This window comes from Vitis riparia, chromosome 1, assembly GCF_004353265.1.
Source record: "Vitis riparia cultivar Riparia Gloire de Montpellier isolate 1030 chromosome 1, EGFV_Vit.rip_1.0, whole genome shotgun sequence".
Taxonomy (NCBI): Eukaryota; Viridiplantae; Streptophyta; class Magnoliopsida; order Vitales; family Vitaceae; genus Vitis; species Vitis riparia.
The window spans coordinates 12,076,751-12,098,428 of NC_048431.1; the positions used below are offsets into that span (position 1 = coordinate 12,076,751).

The 21,678-nt window shown below is 28.9% G+C and overlaps 3 protein-coding genes across 3 annotated transcripts; all 3 read left to right on the forward strand.

Moving 5' to 3' along the window:
• Positions 1-5,691: 5,691 nt before the first annotated feature.
• LOC117920197 (E3 ubiquitin-protein ligase AMFR-like) lies at positions 5,692-6,411 on the forward strand. The gene is made up of 2 exons (XM_034837588.1): positions 5,692-6,075; positions 6,133-6,411. The coding sequence occupies exons 1-2, from the start codon at positions 5,692-5,694 to the stop codon at positions 6,409-6,411; spliced, it is 663 nt and encodes a 220-aa protein (XP_034693479.1).
• A 2,902-nt stretch (positions 6,412-9,313) lies between these two features.
• On the forward strand, positions 9,314-10,033 carry LOC117920204. Its single transcript, XM_034837601.1, has one exon. The coding sequence runs from the start codon at positions 9,314-9,316 to the stop codon at positions 10,031-10,033; it is 720 nt and encodes a 239-aa protein (XP_034693492.1).
• A 2,865-nt stretch (positions 10,034-12,898) lies between these two features.
• LOC117920208 (E3 ubiquitin-protein ligase RNF130-like) lies at positions 12,899-13,618 on the forward strand. The gene has a single exon (XM_034837613.1). The coding sequence runs from the start codon at positions 12,899-12,901 to the stop codon at positions 13,616-13,618; it is 720 nt and encodes a 239-aa protein (XP_034693504.1).
• The last annotated feature ends 8,060 nt before the right edge of the window (positions 13,619-21,678 follow it).

Consider the following 21,678-nt stretch of genomic DNA (forward strand, 5'->3'; position numbering starts at 1 on the left):
CTTTGTTCTCATGTCTTTCATGGTTCATGTATAATAAGGTGGCTGAAGCAGAGCCATGTATGCCCCATCTGTCGCTTTCAGATGCCTACTTGTAGTAAGTAATGCAGATAGTTAGATAGTTGGACTCTTTTTTCCCGTAGGTTTAAGAATAATGCAAAATTAGTAATTTGATATTAGTTGGATTGTAGTCTTTTCGAATTACAATATATGAAATTTGATATTTAGTTGAAGAAGTCGGAGACGGCCTACAGAAGATTAAGATGTATATATCTTGGAGTTTTAAATATTAGTGGATTCTTTTAATTTACACTTATTTTTTTCAATTTAATAAACAAACTCTAGTATATATAGCATATATCACTCAATCTTACCATCTTGATTCGATAAGTATTTATTGACTCTTTTTAAAAATCAAAATTTAAAGGTTTAAAAGTTTTTTTTTTTAATATTTGAAAATATTTTTCTTACAATAGATAGGGATGGGTGAAATGGCTAATTTATCTTTTAAAAATTTAAATAATATTTTAATTAATACTTTGTAAGTGCTTTCTCCCAAAAAATCAAATTTATATCATGCATCTCACCATTAAAAATACTATCAATTTATTATTATTAATTTACAAACAAAGAATAACCCTCCTTTGAAAAAATATATATTTATGATATAAAAGGAAATGTCACATACAAAAAATGAAATCCTTATTTGGTAACTATTTTTTAAAACAGTTTTGAAAAATAATTTTTAAGAACAAATTTTAAAAATTATTCTCTAATGTTTTTGTAGAACAAAAATTTGTTTAAGAACATGAAATATTTTTAACATATTTTAATATTTTTTAAAATAGAAACCAAATTTATCCTTAAATAGACTAGTAGAACCACTTCTTGCAATCCATCTTTTGTGTGTTGTTGCTCATTCGCTTTAAAGCAATTGTCATGGTAGTCGAAAGGTCTAATGTGCTGGTTCGTTTGTTCGCCAAACCTTTTGCTTCGGAAAGAGAAAGCTCATGTTTCCAATTTAGCATTCATCCCAATTCCAAACACAAGAAAATGTGGATGTCGATGGAGGGTAATAATTGCAAGGTATTTCTCCAAGAGGAATCCACAATGAGTCAATGGTTTCTCCAACTTGATGTGTCTTAGTTTTGTCAACATTCCTGTCCTTGTTATGAGATTTGTTGCCACTAAAGATAAAAGCCCCCACCAAGGATTGTATAGTTAAGGATATCATCTCCAAGGCTTATAGGGAGTTGTCGATGAACATGGGAGTAGTACATAAGTCATGGTTGATGACAGTAGAAATAGAAGTTTTCACTGTGTACTTATTGGAGGAGGGAGACCTAAACTATATAAAAGGTGGTTGTTGAATCTTAAGATAGTGAAATTTGGTGAGGAGGAATGTTGTAGTGACTGTCTCTCATATGTAACATGAATAGCATTTATTTTTGAAGAACATTTATTAATGTATTAATTTCATGAATAACATCCATCTTTTTTCTCATCATTTGTCTTTATATATTTTTCAAATATTATTATATGATTTTGTTTTAATTGTATTTTTATTTACTAACATGATTATGTCAATTGACACAAATTTAGTTTTTTTTTTTTTTGTTTAGACAATGTGTAAACCACAAAATTTGTGCAAAGCCTATTTTTAAATTGATTTTAGATTCCATTTTATCTTTAAATTTAAGCCTAATTGCATTTAAATTTTGGGCCACTCATAATATATACTCCAAAATTGGTCTTAGGATTTTTTTTTTTTAACATAAAGTTTCAGGCTCTCTAGCCCATACACTCTTGTATGTATTCTTCTTATTAATTTTTTTAATAAACCGAAGATAGAATTGAAAAGAAAAATAAACATTTTTAGAGGAAAGTCAGAATTTAAAAAAATAGAAAGTCAGGATTTTAAAAGAGAGAGAGAGAATCAGAGTTTTAAGAATTGAAATGTTTTAGAGAAGATAGGAGATTTTTGTTTGAAGAGAGGTCTCACTGCACCACTATCACAGCTCACTGTCTCTCATCGCCGCTCCTCTCCGACAGCTGGAGATGCAGTCATCTCCATCTCCACTGCCAGTCCAGAAACCATTACGGGACCCCCACAGCCGCTCATCCCTCTCAACTCCACCGTCCGAGAGCATCCCCACTGTCGCCGGCGTCATCCACGATCACGCGCACATATCTCTCTCACCCATCTCCAATTAGTAGTTATTTTTAAAACAAAAATTTCAAACTTTCTTCTTAAAATCTATAATTTTTTAAAAATACATTTGTAAAATCCTTTTTAATAAAACTAAACAACATTTTTTTTAATAAAACTATTTCCCTTTTTCAAAATAAAACCGGAAAAATAGTTTTCTTTTTTATGTATATAAACTTGGAAAATCATATTTTAATAAAAAATATAAAATCAATTTTAAATAAAATTGAATTTTTTTATAAAACTGAGAAATCATCATTTTAATAAAATTGAAAACATGTAGCACCAAATGTTTTTTTGGAGGAAACAATTTTTTTAAAAAAAAAAAAATTCAAAGGAAAAGATGGTTTTTGCTTTATTTTTGGATTTTAAGAAATTACTTCTTGAAAAGATATCTTGTTTAAATTTATTTTTATTTTTTTAAAATCATAACTTCAAAAGATGATTTTAACTTTAATTTTGGATTTTTAGAATTCATCTCGATTTTTGCTTATATATATATTATTTTTTTTTTAGAAAAGAAAATCAATTTTTCAAGAGACAATGACTTTAATTTGGTTATGTGGCAACTTTCATTTCCTTAGTCGATAAAATTATTTTTTATAAACTATCATACAATTACCAAAAAACATGAAAATCTAAAATTTAAACCCAATTATTGGTATAGAAGATATAACTATTTTTTACATTGTAAATTAGTTTCCTTAAGTCAATTTACAAAATAACTAATGAAATTAAAAATAGTCTCTTGTCACATTATCTAAATTCTAAGTGTCAATCCACTTTTAATTTAGTCATAATATAATATTTACATTAACATATCATATATAATTTTTCAACTAAAACCTCTATTACTCCAAAAAAAAAAAAAAAAAAACAAATTATTAATTCAATTAATAAATTTCATGAAAAAATTTTAAATTTTTTTACAACAAAATTACTAAAATTACTAAAAGTTTTTATTATTTTTTAATTTTCTTCAAAACGTTTCTATTGATAAGATTTAAATATTTGAAAATGTCAAGATTTCGTTTGTAGTTATTGATTACTACTCAAAAAGTGCTATTTGATAGCTTTTAATTAATCCTTTTAAACACTTTTGAGTAGTAGTTAGTGCCTTTTAACCCAATTAGCATGTTAAGGTCCCTTTCAATTAATTCTAATCAAATTGTGTAAGTTTTGGTGTTTTTGTTAGTATTTTGATCACCAAAGCATTATGAGATTGAGGAGAGTTATATGGAATCCTTGGCAAGCAATGGGAAGCTTAGAGGCATGAAGAATCAAAGCTTTGAAGCATCTTTTGCCATAAGCAAAGTGGAAATGCAAAGGGGAAGCAAAGAGAAATCAGTCATGGAGCATTCTTGATGACAGTCACTGCAGCTACTTTTGGAGCACTTCCTGATGTCCAAATTATGTATACAATATGTCATTTGAAAGCTTAGGAAGTCAACAATCCAATGCTTCAAACCGTGTGCAATTTGGATTTGAAATGAGGAAGTTACAGCCTTCGGAAGACAACTGCTCCAAGCTGAAGGAAGGCTTCAGAAAAGTGCTGTGGAATCAGTCTTTTGTTGCGGAATGGTTTCGCAGCCTTTTTGCACAGTTCCATGGATTTCCCCTGAAGCTTCACGCCGCGATGGAAGCCAAACACCATAAGATGGAAGTCCACTTTGCAAAGGTGTTGAATCAGCAGGATGCTATGAAGAAATTTCGCAGCTCTTCTTGTGCACCTGCGAAATTTCGCAGACCTCACTTTTCACCTGCGAAGTGGTCCTTAGTGCTTCCCGATATTTGTAACCGACACTTGGAGATATTTTTCATTAGATTTTTGTTGCCTAAATGCCCAAATTCTCCTTGTAAGTCACCAATGATAGGATTCCTTAGTTTTTAAGTTAGGAATTTGGCTAAAATATCAATGTAATAGTTGATTATGTGATTTTGGTATAAAGGGAGCCCGAGGAGCCTGTTCTGTGTGTGTTACAGTGATGAACCTTTTGTAAATTTCAAAGGAAGAAATACACAGAGCTTGAGCTCTTTTCTACCTTACCTTCTCTCTTTGATTGTGTTTTTACTTATTTTACTAAGTTATGCACTCCCTGAGGAGCTTTCCCCAGAGAATGAGTAACTAAACTTTTTAGTTCCTTGGAGTTAAGGTTGCCGGGAAAGGTTCCAAGTGCATCAATCAGAAGCTTTGTGGTTTCAGATATGAATGAAGAGTAAGTGTGTCCCGTGAATGGTTTCTAATGTTTTTAGTTAACTTAAAACACCTTGGAGTCACCTGGGCCAACACTTGGTAAGGCAAGTGATCTCTAACCATGGAGATGCACTAGTTTACCCCTTGCGAGCCTCTGGTAGGTGACTTGAAGGTAGGATTTTCTAGAATAGCCAACACTTGGTAAGCTTTTGGACTCTTAGGAGACATCCATTAGTTATCTCTTGCGAGCTTTTGACGGGTAATCCAAGGTTAAAGATCACCTTGAATGGTAAAGGCTAAGTGAGAGGCTTGAACCATTGCAAGTTGCATCAGTGAGAGAATTAAAGCTGAAATCCAATTGAGGGATGCATTTGTGCAGCACCTGTTAGAGAATTGACTTTATGTTAATTCTCTAATGTGAGGAAATGAACCAACTGACCGGAGCTATGATTTTGCATGAGGAACCTCCCCTGTATACCTGAATCTCCAAGGAATGCTTTTCTTCTTAAGTAATTTTCATCACTTGCCGTGTTGTTAACTTAAGCTTAACCCTTTTCCAACCAAAGTTTGTGTTTTATTTCTTAAGCTAATCTTGAAATGGAACAGCACCAATTCACTTTGAATTGGTATCATTTTCAACTTGAGTACCCTTCCCAGTGGAACGATCCTAGAGCCACTATGCTATAGTAGCTTTGTATTTGCTACCCTAGTTCATGGTGTTATAGGTTATAAATATTGTTGATTACTCTCGCCATCAAGGAGCACCAGTTGGACACGAACCAGCTGAGACACCAATTAGGCATAAATCAGTTATGATTTTGGAAGGATAAATACGTCAATCTACAAATAAAGCTTTTTATATTTAACAACTTTTTCAATTAGAAATTTATTATATTTTAAAATATTTGTCTTGTAATATATAAGATAAGATTTGATTTAGAAAGATAAAGTACCCCAAGCAGATTTAGAAACTTAATAAAATAAGTCATAATCACTTTTTACATTTAAGAACCATGACTTGATTAGAATTAGAAACTTTCTATATTTTGCAAAATATATTGGGATAAGATTTGATTTAGAAAGTTATCTGATATAAAGTACAAATACCCGTATTTAGAAACTTACAAATACCAAGATTTAGAAACTTATTGGAGTAAGAGAGGTATATATATATATATACATAGTTAAACACTACATTCCATACTCAATTTGAACATCTTTCGATTCATCTCTTAGCATAACATCAAGATTTTTGTGTCGTCTTCTCAGTTTTCCTTCTAGTTTCTTGATTATGGAAACCACTCATCGTTGCAAGCACTTGGTAACAAAATTATGGATACCTGACCATGATCCTAATGGCTACTCTGCTTCCACATCGTCTTCATCTGTTCAAGTTGACTTGACAATTTTATGGCAATTGGAGCATGAATGGACGAACATAGCATCCGATGGGGCTGCATCTATTATCAGCAGATGCGTTGTTCATAGCTTGGCTTTACGACTGCCCTTATTTGATTATCAGGTCTTCATGTCCGACCACACCTCTCACCAAATGTTGTCTGGCGCGTTGTTGTCTATGGGAGTGGACCCATATTTACATGATAGCATAATTGTCAACATAGTTGCGTATGCACGAAGCATCCAAAACTTGGTATCCCACATGGCTGCAGGCATGGTACTTCCAATACGGGCTAGAATAAGATTGGTAACTATGCATGTTCGCAATGAGCAGGTGTTGATTGATTTGGCTACTAGGGAATCAATGATAGAAAATGAGGGCAGAGGAAAGGGGATGATTCCGGCTACTGATATCTCAATCAAGGCACTCAAGACGGAGACAATATTAGAGGGTGAAAGCTGTACGATATGTTTGGAAGAGTTGAGCGGTGGGTCGAAAGTGACAGTCATGCCATGTTCTCATGTCTTTCATGGTTCATGTATAATAAGGTGGCTGAAGCAGAGCCATGTATGCCCCATCTGTCGCTTTGAGATGCCTACTTGCAGTCAGTAATGTAGATAATTAGATAGTTGGACGCCTTTTTTCTTGTAGGTTATAATATTGTAAGAATAATGTAAAATTAGTAATTTGATATTAGTTGGATTGTAGTATTTTCGAATTACAATATATCAAATTTGATATTTAGTTGAAGAAGTCGGAGATGACCTACAGAATATTAAGACATATATATCTTGGAGTTTTAAATATTAGTGGATTCTTTTAATTTACACTTATTTTTTTTAATTTAATAAACAAACTCTAGTATATATACCATATACCACTCAGTCTAACCATCTTGATTCGATGATTATTTATTGACTCTTTTTAAAAATTAAAATTTAAAGGTTTAAAAGCATTTTTTTTTAATATTTGAAAATATTTTTCTTACAATAGTTAGGGATGGGTGAAATGGCTAAATTATCTTTTAAATATTTAAATAATTTTTGAATTAATACTTTGTAAGTGCTTCTCCCAAAAAATCAAATTTATATCATGCATCTCACCATTACAAATACTATCAATTATTATTATTAATTTACAAACAAAGAATAACCCTCATTTGAAAAAATATATATTTATGATATAAAAGGAAATGTCACATACAAAAAAATGAAGTCCTTGTTTGATAACTACTTTTTAAAATAATTTTAAAAAATAATTTTTAAGAACATATTTTTAAAATTATTCTCTAATGTTTTGTAAAATAAAAATTTGTTTAAGAACATGAAATATTTTTAACATATTTTAATATATTTAAAAATAATTTTTATGTTTAGAGTTTTAATATTAATCATTAGACACGTTTGTATAATTATTATTTAAAACAATTAAAAGATGTTATCTAAAAATATTTTATTTTCTATTTTTGATAATATAAAACACAAAATAGTAAACAGTTTTTTGGCTATTCAATCGTGTTTTTCAGTTTTTTTTCTTAAATTGATTTTAGATTCAATTTTATTTTTAAATTTAAGCCTAATTACATTTAAATTTTGGGCCACTCATAATATATATATACTCCAAAATTGGTCTTAGGATTTTTTTTAACCAAAAGTTTCAGGCTTTCTAGCCCATACACTCCTGTGTGTATTCTTATTATTTTTTTAATAAACCTAAGATAGAATTGAAAAGAAAAATCAACATTTTTAGAGGAAAGTCAGAATTTTAAAAAAAATAGAAAGTCAGGATTTTAAGAGGGAGAGAATCAGAGTTTTAAGAATAGAAATGTTTTAGAGAAGATAGGAGAAAGTCAGAATTTTAAAAAAATAGAAAGTCAGGATTTTAAGAGAGAGAGAATCAGAGTTTTAAGAATAGAAGTGTTTTAGAGAAGATAGGAGATTTTTGTTTGAAGAGAGGTCTCTCTTTCGTCCAGGGAGTCCGGCCCCCTTCCCTCTTCTTCTTCTTTTCCCTTCTGCTGCTTATTTGTTTCGTTCGTTTCTTTTCTGGCTTTAATTCTTTCCCTTTTCTGCTCCCTCCATCTTCACATCACCCTCCACACACCGCCGGCGTCACCTCCCCCATACTCTCACAGCCACCGCCGCCAACCATCAAGCCTCACCACAGGTAGGCCATCTGGTTTTTGCTTTCTTTTTGGATTTTAAGAATTTTAATTTTTTTTTAAATCGTACCTTCAAAAAATGATTTTGACATTAATTTTGGATTTTTAGAAATCATCTCGATTTTTGCTTATAATTTCTTTTTTAAGAAAAGAAAATCAAATTTTCAAGAGACAATGACTTTAATTTGGTTATGTGGCAACTTTCATTTCCTTAGTTGACAAAAATTATGAAAGATTTGAAAATATTTTTTTCACAATCGTATTTTGCAAATTATTTTTTATAATCTATCATACAATTACCAAAAAACTATGAAAATCTCAATTCTAAACTCAATTATTGGTATAGAAGATATAACTGTTTTTTACATTGTAAATTAGTTTCCTTTGTTACAATTTTTTTATAGTCCAAAATTTTTATTTTAATTATGTTTATCTCATTCCATATGTAACTCAATTTATTATTTTATACATTTTTTTGTGATGGGTTTATATTGATAAGATTTGAAGATTTTTTTATGGTAGTTATGATTTTCCAAAGATAATTAAGTCAATTTACAAAATAACTAATGAAATTAAAAATTGTCTCTTGTGACATTATCTAAATTCTAATTGTAAATCCACTTTTAGTTTACTTACGATATAATATTTACATTAACATATCGTATATAAAATTTCAATTAAAACCTCTATTACTCCAAAAGAAAAATATTTACAAATTATTAATTCAATTAATAAATTTCATGAAAAACTTTTAGATTTTTTTACTGCAAAATTACTAAAATTATTAAAAAAATTTAGTATTTTTTAATTTTCTTCAAAACGTTTCTATTGATAAGATTTAAAAATTTTAAGATCTCAAGATTTTGATTGTAGTTATGATTTTGAAAAGATAAATAAGTCAATTTACAAACAAAGCTTTTTATATTTAACAACTTTTGAAATTAGAAATTTATTATATTTTGAAATATTTGTCTTGTAATATATAAGATAAGATTTGATTTGATTTAGAAAGATAAAGTACTAGAAGCAGATTTAGAAACTTAATAAAATAAGTCATAATCACTTTTTACGTTTAATGGTTAGAATTAGAAACTTCCTATATTTTGCAATATATATTCGGATAAGATTTGATTTAGAAAGTTATTTAATATAAAGTACAAATACCCGTATTTAGAAACTTACAAATACCAATATTTAGAAACTTATTGGAGTAGGAGAGGTATATATATATATATATATATATACATAGTTAAACACTACATTCCTTACTCAATTTGAACATCTTTCGATTCATCTCTTGGCATAACATCAAGATTTTTGTGTCGTCTTCTCAGTTTTCCTTCCAGTTTCTTGATTATGGAGACCACTCATCGTTGCAAGCACTTGGTAACAAAATTATGGATACCTGACCATGATCCTGATGGCTACTCTGCTTCCACATCGTCTTCATCTGTTCGAGTTGACTTGACAATTTTATGGCAATTGGAGCATGAATGGATGAACATAGCATCCGATGGGGCTGCATCTATTATCAGCAGATGCGTTGTTCATAGCTTGGCTTTACGACTGCCCTTATTTGATTATCAGGTCTTCATGTCCGACCACACTTCTCACCAAATGTTGTCTGGCGCATTGTTATCTATGGGAGTGGACCCATATTTACATGATCGTATAATTGTCAAAATAGTTGCGTTTGCACGAAGCATCGAAAACTTGGTATCCCACATGGATGCAGGCATGGTATTTCCACTACAGGCTAGAATAAGATTGGTAACTATGCATGTTCGCAATGAGCGGGTGTTGATTGATTTGGCTACTAGGGAATCAATGATAGAAAATGAGGGCAGTGGAAAGGGGATGATTCCGGCAACTGATATCTCAATCAAGGCACTCAAGACGGAGACAATATTAGAGGGTGAAAGTTGTATGATATGTTTGGAAGAGTTGGGCGGTGGGTCGGAAGTGACAATCATGCCATGTTCTCACGTCTTTCATGGTTCATGTATAATAAGGTGGCTGAAGCAGAGCCATGTATGCCCCATCTGTCGCTTTGAGATGCCTACTTGCAGTCAGTAATGCAGATAATTAGATAGTTGGACGCCTTTTTTCTTGTAGGTAATAATATTATAAGAAAAATGTAAAATTAGTAATTTGATATTAGTTGGATTGTAGTATTTTCGAATTACAATATATCAAATTTGATATTTAGTTGAAGAAGTCGGAGATGGCCTACAGAATATTAAGACATATATATCTTGGAGTTTTAAATATTAGTGGATTCTTTTAATTTACACTTATTTTTTTCAATTTAATAAACAAACTCTAGTATATATACCATATACCACTCATTCTGTAATATTTGAAAATATTTTTCTTACAATAGTTAGGGATGGGTGAAATGGCTAAATTATCTTTTAAATATTTAAAGAATTTTTGAATTAATACTTTGTAAGTGCTTCTCCCAAAAAATCAAATTTATATCATGCATCTCACCATTAAAAATACTATCAATTTATTATTATTAATTTACAAACAAAGAATAACCCTCCTTTGAAAAAATATATATTTATGATATAAAAGGAAATGTCACATACAAAAAAATGAAGTCTTTGTTTGATAACTACTTTTTAAAATAATTTAAAAAAATAATTTTTAAGAACAGATTTTTAAAATTATTCTCTAATGTTTTGTAAAATAAAAATTTGTTTAAGAACATGAAATATTTTTAACATATTTTAATATATTTAAAAATAATTTTTATGTTTAGAGTTTTAATATTAATCATTAGACACGTTTGTATAATTATTATTTAAAATAATTATAAAAAAAAAAGTGAAAACAATTAAAAGATGTTATCTAAAAATATTTTATTTTCTATTTTTGATAATATAAAACACAAAATAGTAAACAGTTTTTTGGCTGTTCAATCGTGTTTTTCAGTTTTTTTTCTTAAATTGATTTTAGATTCAATTTTATTTTTAAATTTAAGCCTAATTACATTTAAATTTTGGGCCACTCATAATATATATATACTCCAAAATTGGTCTTAGGATTTTTTTTAACCAAAAGTTTCAGGCTTTCTAGCCCATACACTCCTGTATGTATTCTTATTATTTTTTTAATAAACCGAAGATAGAATTGAAAAGAAAAATCAACATTTTTAGAGGAAAGTCAGAATTTAAAAAAATAGAAAGTCAGGATTTTAAGAGAGAGAGAATCAGAGTTTTAAGAATAGAAATGTTTTAGAGAAGATAGGAGAAAGTCAGAATTTAAAAAAAATAGAAAGTCAGGATTTTAAGAGAGAGAGAATCAGAGTTTTAAGAATAGAAGTGTTTTAGAGAAGATAGGAGATTTTTGTTTGAAGAGAGGTCTCTCTTTCGTCCAGGGAGTCCGGCCCCCCTTCCCTCTTCTTCTTCTTTTCCCTTCTGCTGCTTATTTGTTTCGTTCGTTTCTTTTCTGGCTTTAATTCTTTCCCTTTTCTGCTCCCTCCATCTTCACATCACCCTCCACACACCGCCGGCGTCACCTCCCCCATACTCTCACAGCCACCGCCGCCAACCATCAAGCCTCACCACAGGTAGGCCATCTGGTTTTTGCTTTCTTTTTGGATTTTAAGAATTTTAATTTTTTTTAAATCGTACCTTCAAAAAATGATTTTGACATTAATTTTGGATTTTTAGAAATCATCTCGATTTTTGCTTATAATTTCTTTCTTAAGAAAAGAAAATCAAATTTTCAAGAGACAATGACTTTAATTTGGTTATGTGGCAACTTTCATTTCCTTAGTTGACAAAAATTATGAAAGATTTGAAAATATTTTCTTCACAATCGCATTTTGCAAATTATTTTTTATAATCTACCATACAATTACCAAAAAACTATGAAAATCTCAATTCTAAACTCAATTATTGGTATAGAAGATATAGCTGTTTTTTACATTGTAAATTAGTTTCCTTTGTTACAATTTTTTTATAGTCCAAAATTTTTGTTTTAATTATGTTTATCTCATTCCATATGTAACTCAATTTATTATTTTATACATTTTTTTTTGTGATGGGTTTATATTGATAAGATTTGAAGATTTTTTTTTGGTAGTTATGATTTTCCAAAGATAATTAAGTCAATTTACAAAATAACTAATGAAATTAAAAATTGTCTCTTGTGACATTATCTAAATTCTAATTGTAAATCCACTTTTAATTTACTTATGATATAATATTTACATTAACATATCGTATATAAATTTTCAATTAAAACCTCTATTACTCCAAAAAAAAAAATATTTACAAATTATTAATTCAATTAATAAATTTCATGAAAAACTTTTAGATTTTTTTACTGCAAAATTACTAAAATTATTAAAAAAATTAATTATTTTTTAATTTTCTTCAAAACGTTTCTATTGATAAGATTTAAAAATTTTAAGATCTCAAGATTTTGATTGTAGTTATGATTTTGGAAAGATAAATAAGTCAATTTACAAACAAAGCTTTTTATATTTAACAACTTTTGAAATTAGAAATTTATTATATTTTGAAATATTTGTCTTGTAATATATAAGAAAAGATTTGATTTGATTTAGAAAGATAAAGTATTGGAAGCAGATTTAGAACTTAATAAAATAAGTCATAATCACTTTTTACGTTTAAGAACTATGACTGGTTAGAATTAGAAACTTCCTATATTTTGCAATATATATTCGGATAAGATTTGATTTAGAAAGTTATTTGATATAAAGTACAAATACCCGTATTTAGAAACTTACAAATACCAAGATTTAGAAACTTATTGGAGTAGGAGAGGCATATATATATATATATATATACATACATAGTTAAACACTACATTCTTTACTCAATTTGAACATCTTTCGATTCATATCTTGGCATAACATCAAGATTTTTGTGTCGTCTTCTCAGTTTTCCTTCCAGTTTCTTGATTATGGAAACCACTCATCGCTGCAAGCACTTGGTAACAAAATTATGGATACCTGACCATGATCCTGATGGCTACTCTGCTTCCACATCGTCTTCATCTGTTCAAGTTGACTTGACAATTTTATGGCAATTGGAGCATGAATGGATGAACATAGCATCCGATGGGGCTGCATCTATTATCAGCAGATGTTTTGTTCATAGCTTGGCTTTACAACTGCCCTTATTTGATTATCAGGTCTTCATGTCCGACCACACCTCTCACCAAATGTTATCTGGCGTGTTGTCGTCTATGGGAGTGGACCCAAATTTACATGATCGTATAATTGTCAAAATAGTTGCGTTTGCACGAAGCATCCAAAACTTGGTATCCCACATGGATGCAGGCATGGTATTTCCACTACAGGCTAGAATAAGATTGGTAACTATGCATGTTCGCAATGAGCGGGTGTTGATTGATATGGCTACTAGGGAATCAATGATAGAAAATGAGGGCAGAGGAAACGGGATGATTCCGGCAACTGATATCTCAATCAAGGCACTCAAGACGAAGACAATATTAGAGGGTGAAAGCTGTATGATATGTTTGGAAGAGTTGGGCGGTGGGTCGGAAGTGACAGTCATGCCATGTTCTCACGTCTTTCATGGTTCATGTATAATAAGGTGGCTGAAGCAGAGCCATGTATGCCCCATCTGTCGCTTTGAGATGCCTACTTGCAGTCAGTAATGCAGATAATTAGATAGTTGGACACTTTTTTTCTTGTAGGTTACAATATTGTAAGAATAATGCAAAATTAGTAATTTGATATTAGTTGGATTGTAGTTTTTTCGAATTACAATATATCAAATTTGATATTTAGTTGAAGAAGTCGGAGATGGCCTGCAGAATATTAAGACATATATATCTTGGAGTTTTAAATATTAGTGGATTCTTTTAATTTACACTTATTTTTTTTCAATTTAATAAACAAACTCTAGTATATATACCATATACCACTTAGTCTGACCATCTTGATTCGATAATTATTTTTGACTCTTTTTAAAAACCAAAATTTAAAGGTTTAAAAGTTTTTTTTTTTTTAATATTTGAAAATATTTTTAGTTAGGGATGGGTGAAATGGCTAAATTATCTTTTAAATATTTAAATAAATTTTGAATTAATACTTTGTAAGTGCTTCTCCCAAAAAATCAAATTTATATCATGCATCTCACCATTAAAAATACTATCAAATTATTATTATTAATTCGCAAGCAAAGAATAACCTTCCTCTGAAAAAAATATATATTTATGATATAAAAGGAAATGTCACATACAAAAAAATGAAGTAATTGATAATTATTTTTTAAAACAGTTTTGAAAATAGTTTTTAAGAATAAATTTTTAAAATTATTCTCTAATGTTTTATAAAACAAAAATTTATTTAAAAACATGAAATATTTTTAACATATTTTAATATATTTAAAAATAACTTTCATGTTTAGAGTTTTATTTTTAATCATTATATACGTTTATATAATTATTATTTAAAATAATTATAAAAAAATAAGTGAAAGCAATTAAAAGATGTTATCTAAAAACACTTTATTTTCTGTTTTTGATAATAGAAAAAAACAAAACAGTAAACAGTTTTTTTATTGTCCAAAGTATTTTTGAGTTTTTTTTTTTTAAATTGATTTTAGATTCAATTTTATTTTTAAATTTAAGCCTAATTATATTTAAATTTTGGGCCACTCATAATATATACTCCAAAATTGGTCTTAGGATTTTTTTTAACCAAAAGTTTCAGGCTCTCTAGCCCATACACTCTTGTATGTATTCTTATTATTTTTTTAATAAACCGAAGATAGAATTGAAAAGAAAAATCAACATTTTTAGAGGAAAGTCAGAATTTTTAAAAATAGAAAGTCAGGATTTTAAAAGAGAGAGAGAGAGAATCAGAGTTTTAAGAATAGAAGTGTTTTAGAGAAGATAGGAGATTTTTGTTTGAAGAGAGGTCTCTCTTTCGTCCAGGGAGTCCGGGCCCCCTTCCCTCTTCTTCTTCTTTTCCCTTCTGCTGCTTATTTGTTTCGTTCGTTTCTTTTCTGGCTTTAATTCTTTCCCTTTTCTGCTCCCTCCATCTTCACATCACCCTCCACACACCGCCGGCGTCACCTTCCCCATCCTCTCACAGCCACCGCCGCCAACAATCAAGCCTCATCACAGGTCCTACCATCACCCTCCACCACGCAACTGCCGACTCATAGCCGCCACTGCACCGCTATCACAGCTCACTGTCTCTCATCGCCGCTCCTCTTCGACAGCTGGAAATGAAGTCATCTCCATCTCCACTGCCAGTCCAGAAATAATCACGGGACCCCCACAGCCGCTCATCCCTCTCACTTCCACCGCCCGAGATGGCACCCCCACTGTCGCCGGCATCATCCACGATCGCGCGCCACCCCGCCTCTCTCTCACTCATCTCCAATTAAGAGATTGGAATACCATTTTTTTTTTTTTAACATATGATTTTTTTAAAATAAATTTGTAAAATCCTGTTTAATAAAACTAAACGACATTTTTTAAATAAAACTATTATCCTTTTTCAAAATAAAATTGGAAAAATAGTTTTTTTAAATTTATTTTATTTGTGTATATAAAGTTGGAAAATCATCTTTTTAATAAACAATATAAAATCAATTTTAAATAAAATTGAATTTTTTTTTTTATAAAACTGGGAAATCATCATTTTAATAAAATTGAAAAATTCTTCTTAAACAAAACAAAGATAAAATGATTTTTCAATAAAGCTTTTATAATAAAATTAAATAAAGATATTGAAAAATGGTATTGGAATATCTTTTGTAAATAAAATTGTAAAAATAATTTTTTATATAATAATCAAGTAATTTTTTTATATATTGTTAGTAAAAATATTATTAAGAAAAAAAGAAAACATGTAACGTCAAATGTTTTTTTTTGGTGGAAACAATTTTTTTTTTAATTTCAAAGGAAGAGATGGTTTTTGCTTTCTTTTTGGATTTTAAGAAATTGTTTTTTGAAAAGATATCTTATTTAAATTTATTTTTAATATTTTTTTTAATTGTACCTTCAAAAAATGATTTTGACTTTAATTTTGGATTTTTAGAAATCATCTCGATTTTTGCTTATAATTTCCTTTTTTAGAAAAGAAAATCAAATTTTCAAAAGACAATGACTTTAATTTGGTTATATGGCAACTTTCATTTTCTTAGTTGACAAAAATTATGATAGATTTGAAAATATTTTCTACACAATCATATTTTACAAATTATTTTTTATTATCTACCATATAATTACCAAAAACCATGAAAATCTTAAGTCTAAACTCAATTATTGGTATAGAAGATATAACTATTTTTTACATTGTAAATTAGTTTCCTTTGTTACAATTTTTTTATAGTCCCAAATTTTTGTTTTAATTATTTTTATCTCATTCCATATGTAACTCAATTTATTATTTTATACATTTTTTTGTGATGGGTTTATATTGATAAGATTCGAAGATTTGAAGATTTTTTTTTGGTAGTTATGATTTTCGAAAGATAATTAAGTTAATTTACAAAATAACTAATGAAATTAAAAATTGTCTCTTGTGATATTATCTAAATTCTAATTGTCAATCCACTTTTAATTTACTTATGATATAATATTTACATTAACATATCATATATAATTTTTCAATTAAAACCTCTATTACTCCAAAAAAAAAAATTCAAATTATTAATTCAATTAATAAATTTCATGAAAAACTTTTAGATTTTTTTTACTGCAAAATTACTAAAATTATTAAAAGTTTTAATTATTTTTTAATTTTCTTCAAAACATTTCTATTGAAAAGATTTAAAAATTTTAAGATCTCAAGATTTTGATTGTAGTTATGATTTTGGAAAGATAAATAAGTCAATTTACAAACAAAGCTTTTTATATTTAACAACTTTTGAAATTAGAAATTTATTATATTTTGAAATATTTGTCTTGTAATATATAAGATAAGATTTGATTTGATTTATAATGTTATTTGATATAAAGTACAAATACCCTTATTTAAAAACTTACAAATACCAAGATTTAGAAACTTACTGGAGTAAGAGAGGTATATATATATAGATATATATATATACATAGTTAAACACTACATTCCATAGTCAATTTTGAACGTCTATCGATTCATCTCTTGGCATAACATCAAGATTTTTGTGTCGTCTTCTCAGTTTTCCTTCTAGTTCATAGCTTGGCTTTACGACTGCCCTTATTTGATTATTAGGTCTTCATGTCCGACCACACCTCTCACCAAATGTTGTCTGGCGCGTTGTTGTCTATGGGAGTGGACCCATATTTACATGATAGCATAATTGTCAATACAGTTGCGTATGCACGAAGCATCTAAAACTTGGTATCCCACATGGCTGCAGGCATGGTACTTCCACTATGGGCTAGAATAAGATTGGTAACTATGCATGTTCGCAATGAGCGGGTGTTGATTGATTTGACTACTAGGGAATCAATGATAGAAAATGAGGGCACAGGAAAGGGGATGATTTCGGCTACTGATATCTCAATCAAGGCACTCAAGACAGAGACAATATTAGAGGGTGAAAGCTGTACGATATGTTTGGAAGAGTTGAGCGGTGGGTCGGAAGTGACAGTCATGCCATGTTCTCATGTCTTTCATGGTTCATGTATAATAAGGTGGCTGAAGTAGAGCCATGTATGCCCCATCTGTCGCTTTGAGATACCTACTTGCAGTCAATAATGTAGATAATTAGATAGTTGGACGCCTTTTTTCTTGTAGGTTATAATATTGTAAGAATAATGTAAAATTAGTAATTTGATATTAGTTGGATTGTAATCTTTTCGAATTACAATATATCAAATTTGATATTTAGTTGAAGAAGTTGGAGATGGCCTTCAGAATATTAAGACATATATATCTTGGAGTTTTAAATATTAGTGGATTCTTTTAATTTACACTTATTTTTTTCAATTTAATAAACAAACTCTAGTATATATATCATATACCACTCAGTTTGACCATGTTGATTCGATAATTATTTATTGACTCTTTTTAAAAATTAAAATTTAAAGGTTTAAAAGCATTTTTTTTTAATATTTGAAAATATTTTTCTTACAATAGTTAGGGATGGGTGAAATGGCTAAATTATCTTTTAAATATTTAAATAATTTTTGAATTAATACTTTGTAAGTGCTTCTCCCAAAAAATCAAATTTATATCATGCATCTCACCATTAAAAATACTATCAATTTATTATTATTAATTTACAAACAAAGAATAACCCTCATTTGAAAAAATATATATTTATGATATAAAAGGAAATGTCACATACAAAAAAATGAAGTCCTTGTTTGATAACTACTTTTTAAAATAGTTTTAAAAAATAATTTTTAAGAACAGATTTTTAATATTATTCTCTAATGTTTTGTAAAATAAAAATTTGTTTAAGAACATGAAATATTTTTAACATATTTTAATATATTTAAAAATAATTTTTATGTTTAGAATTTTAATATTAATCATTAGACACGTTTATATAATTATTATTTAAAACAATTATAAAAAAAAAAGTGAAAGCAATTAAAAGATGTTATCTAAAAATATTTTATTTTCTATTTTTGATAATATAAAACACAAAACAATAAACAGTTTTTTGGCTGTTCAATAGTGTTTTTCAGTTTTTTTTCTTAAATTTATTTTAGATTCAATTTTATTTTTAAATTTAAGCCTAATTACATTTAAATTTTGGGCCACTCATAATATATACATACTCCAAAATTGGTCTTAGGATTTTTTTTAACCAAAAGTTTCAGGCTTTCTAGCCCATACACTCCTGAATGTATTCTTATTATTATTTTTAATAAACCGAAGATAGAATTGAAAAGAAAAATCAACATTTTTAGAGGAAAGTCAGAATTAAAAAAAAATAGAAAGTCAGGATTTTAAGAGAGAGAGAATCAGAGTTTTAAGAATATAAATGTTTTAGAGAAGATAGGAGAAAGTCAGAGTTTTTAAAAAATAGGAAGTCAGGATTTTAAGACAGAGAGAATCAGAGTTTTAAGAATAGAAATGTTTTAGAGAAGATAGGAGAAAGTAAGAATTTAAAAAAAATAGAAAGTCAGGATTTTAAGAGAGAGAGAATCAGAGTTTTAAGAATAGAAGTGTTTTAGAGAAGATAGGAGATTTTTGTTTGAAGAGAGGTCTCTCTTTCGTCCAGGGAGTCCGGCCCCCCTTCCCTCTTCTTCTTCTTTTCCCTTCTGCTGCTTATTTGTTTCGTTCGTTTCTTTTCTGGCTTTAATTCTTTCCCTTTTCTGCTCCCTCCATCTTCACATCACCCTCCACACACCGCCGGCGTCACCTCCCCCATACTCTCACAGCCACCGCCGCCAACCATCAAGCCTCACCACAGGTCCTACCATCTGGTTTTTGCTTTCTTTTTGGATTTTAAGAATTTTAATTTTTTTTAAATCGTACCTTCAAAAAATGATTTTGACTTTAATTTTGGATTTTTTAAAAATCATCTCGATTTTTGCTTATAATTTCTTTTTTAAGAAAAGAAAATCAATTTTTCAAGAGACAGTGACTTTAATTTGGTTATGTGGCAACTTTCATTTCCTTAGTTGACAAAAATTATGAAAGATTTGAAAATATTTTCTTCACAATCGTATTTTGCAAATTATTTTTTATAATCTACCATACAATTACCAAAAAACCATGAAAATCTCAAGTCTAAACTCAATTATTGGTATAGAAGATATAACTGTTTTTTACATTGTAAATTAGTTTCCTTTGTTACAATTTTTTTATAGTCCAAAATTTTTGTTTTAATTATGTTTATCTCATTCCATATGTAACTCAATTTATTATTTTATACATTTTTTTTGTGATGGGTTTATATTGATAAGATTTGAAGATTTTTTTTTGGTAGTTATGATTTTCCAAAGATAATTAAGTCAATTTACAAAATAACTAATGAAATTAAAAATTGTCTCTTGTGACATTATCTAAATTCTAATTGTAAATCCACTTTTAATTTACTTATGATATAATATTTACATTAACATATCGTATATAAATTTTCAATTAAAACCTCTATTACTCCAAAAAAAAAAATATTTACAAATTATTAATTCAATTAATAAATTTCATGAAAAACTTTTAGATTTTTTTACTGCAAAATTACTAAAATTATTAAAAAAATTAATTATTTTTTAATTTTCTTCAAAACGTTTCTATTGATAAGATTTAAAAATTTTAAGATTTCAAGATTTTGATTGTAGTTATGATTTTGGAAAGATAAATAAGTCAATTTACAAACAAACCTTTTTATATTTAACAACTTTTGAAATTAGAAATTTATTATATTTTGAAATATTTGTCTTGTAATATATAAGATAAGATTTGATTTGATTTAGAAAGATAAAGCACTGGAAGCAGATTTAGAAACTTAATAAAATAAGTCATAATCACTTTTTACGTTTAAGAACTATGACTGGTTAGAATTAGAAATTTCCTATATTTTACAATATATATTCGGATAAGATTTGATTTAGAAAGTTATTTGATATAAAGTACAAATACCCGTATTTAGAAACTTACAAATACCAAGATTTAGAAACTTATTGGAGTAGGAGAGGTATATATATATATATATATATATATATATATATATATATATATATATATATATATATATATATATATATATATATAGTTAAACACTACATTCCTTACTCAATTTGAACAACTTTCGATTCATCTCTTGGCATAACATCAAGATTTTTGTGTCGTCTTCTCAGTTTTCCTTCCAGTTTCTTGATTATGGAAACCACTCATCGCTGCAAGCACTTGGTAACAAAATTATGGATACCTGACTATGATCTTGATGGCTACTCTACTTCCACATCGTCTTCATCTGTTCAAGTTGACTTGACAATTTTATGGCAATTGGAGCATGAATGGATGAACATAGCATCCGATGGGGCTGCATCTATTATCAGCAGATGTGTTGTTCATAGCTTGGATTTACGACTGCCCTTATTTGATTATCAAGTCTTCATGTCCGACCACACCTCTCACCAAATGTTGTCTGGCACGTTGTTGTCTATGGGAGTGGACCCAAATTTACATGATCGTATAATTGTCAAAATAGTTGCGTTTGCACGAAGCATCCAAAACTTGGTATCCCACGTGGCTGCAGGCATGGTGTTTCCACTACAGGCTAGAATAAGATTGGTAACTATGCATGTTCGCAATGAGTAGGTGTTGATTGATTTGGCTACTAGGGAATCAATGATAGAAAATGAGGGCACAAGAAAGGGGATGATTCCGGCTACTGATATCTCAATCTAGGCACTCATGACGGAGACAATATTAGAGGGTGAAAGCTGTATGATATGTTTGGAAGAGTTGAGCGGTGGGTTGGAAGTGACAGTCATGCCTTGTTCTCATGTCTTTCATGGTTCATGTATAATAAGGTGGCTGAAGCAGAGCCATGTATGCCCCATCTGTCGCTTTGAGATGCCTACTTGTAGTAAGTAATGCAGATAGTTAGATAGTTGGACTCTTTTTTCCCGTAGGTTTAAGAATAATGCAAAATTAGTAATTTGATATTAGTTGGATTGTAGTTTTTTCGAATTACAATATATCAAATTTGATATTTAGTTGAAGAAGTCGGAGACGGCCTACAGAAGATTAAGATGTATATATCTTGGAGTTTTAAATATTAGTGGATTCTTTTAATTTACACTTATTT

Coding starts and splice junctions, on each gene's coding strand:
- LOC117920197 (XM_034837588.1), top strand. CDS start 5,692: ATGGAAACCACTCATCGTTGCAAGCACTTGGTAACAAAATTATGGATA. Junction 6,076..6,132: donor CCCACATGGCTGCAGGCATG/GTACTTCCAATA, acceptor CGCAATGAGCAG/GTGTTGATTGATTTGGCTAC.
- LOC117920204 (XM_034837601.1), top strand. CDS start 9,314: ATGGAGACCACTCATCGTTGCAAGCACTTGGTAACAAAATTATGGATA.
- LOC117920208 (XM_034837613.1), top strand. CDS start 12,899: ATGGAAACCACTCATCGCTGCAAGCACTTGGTAACAAAATTATGGATA.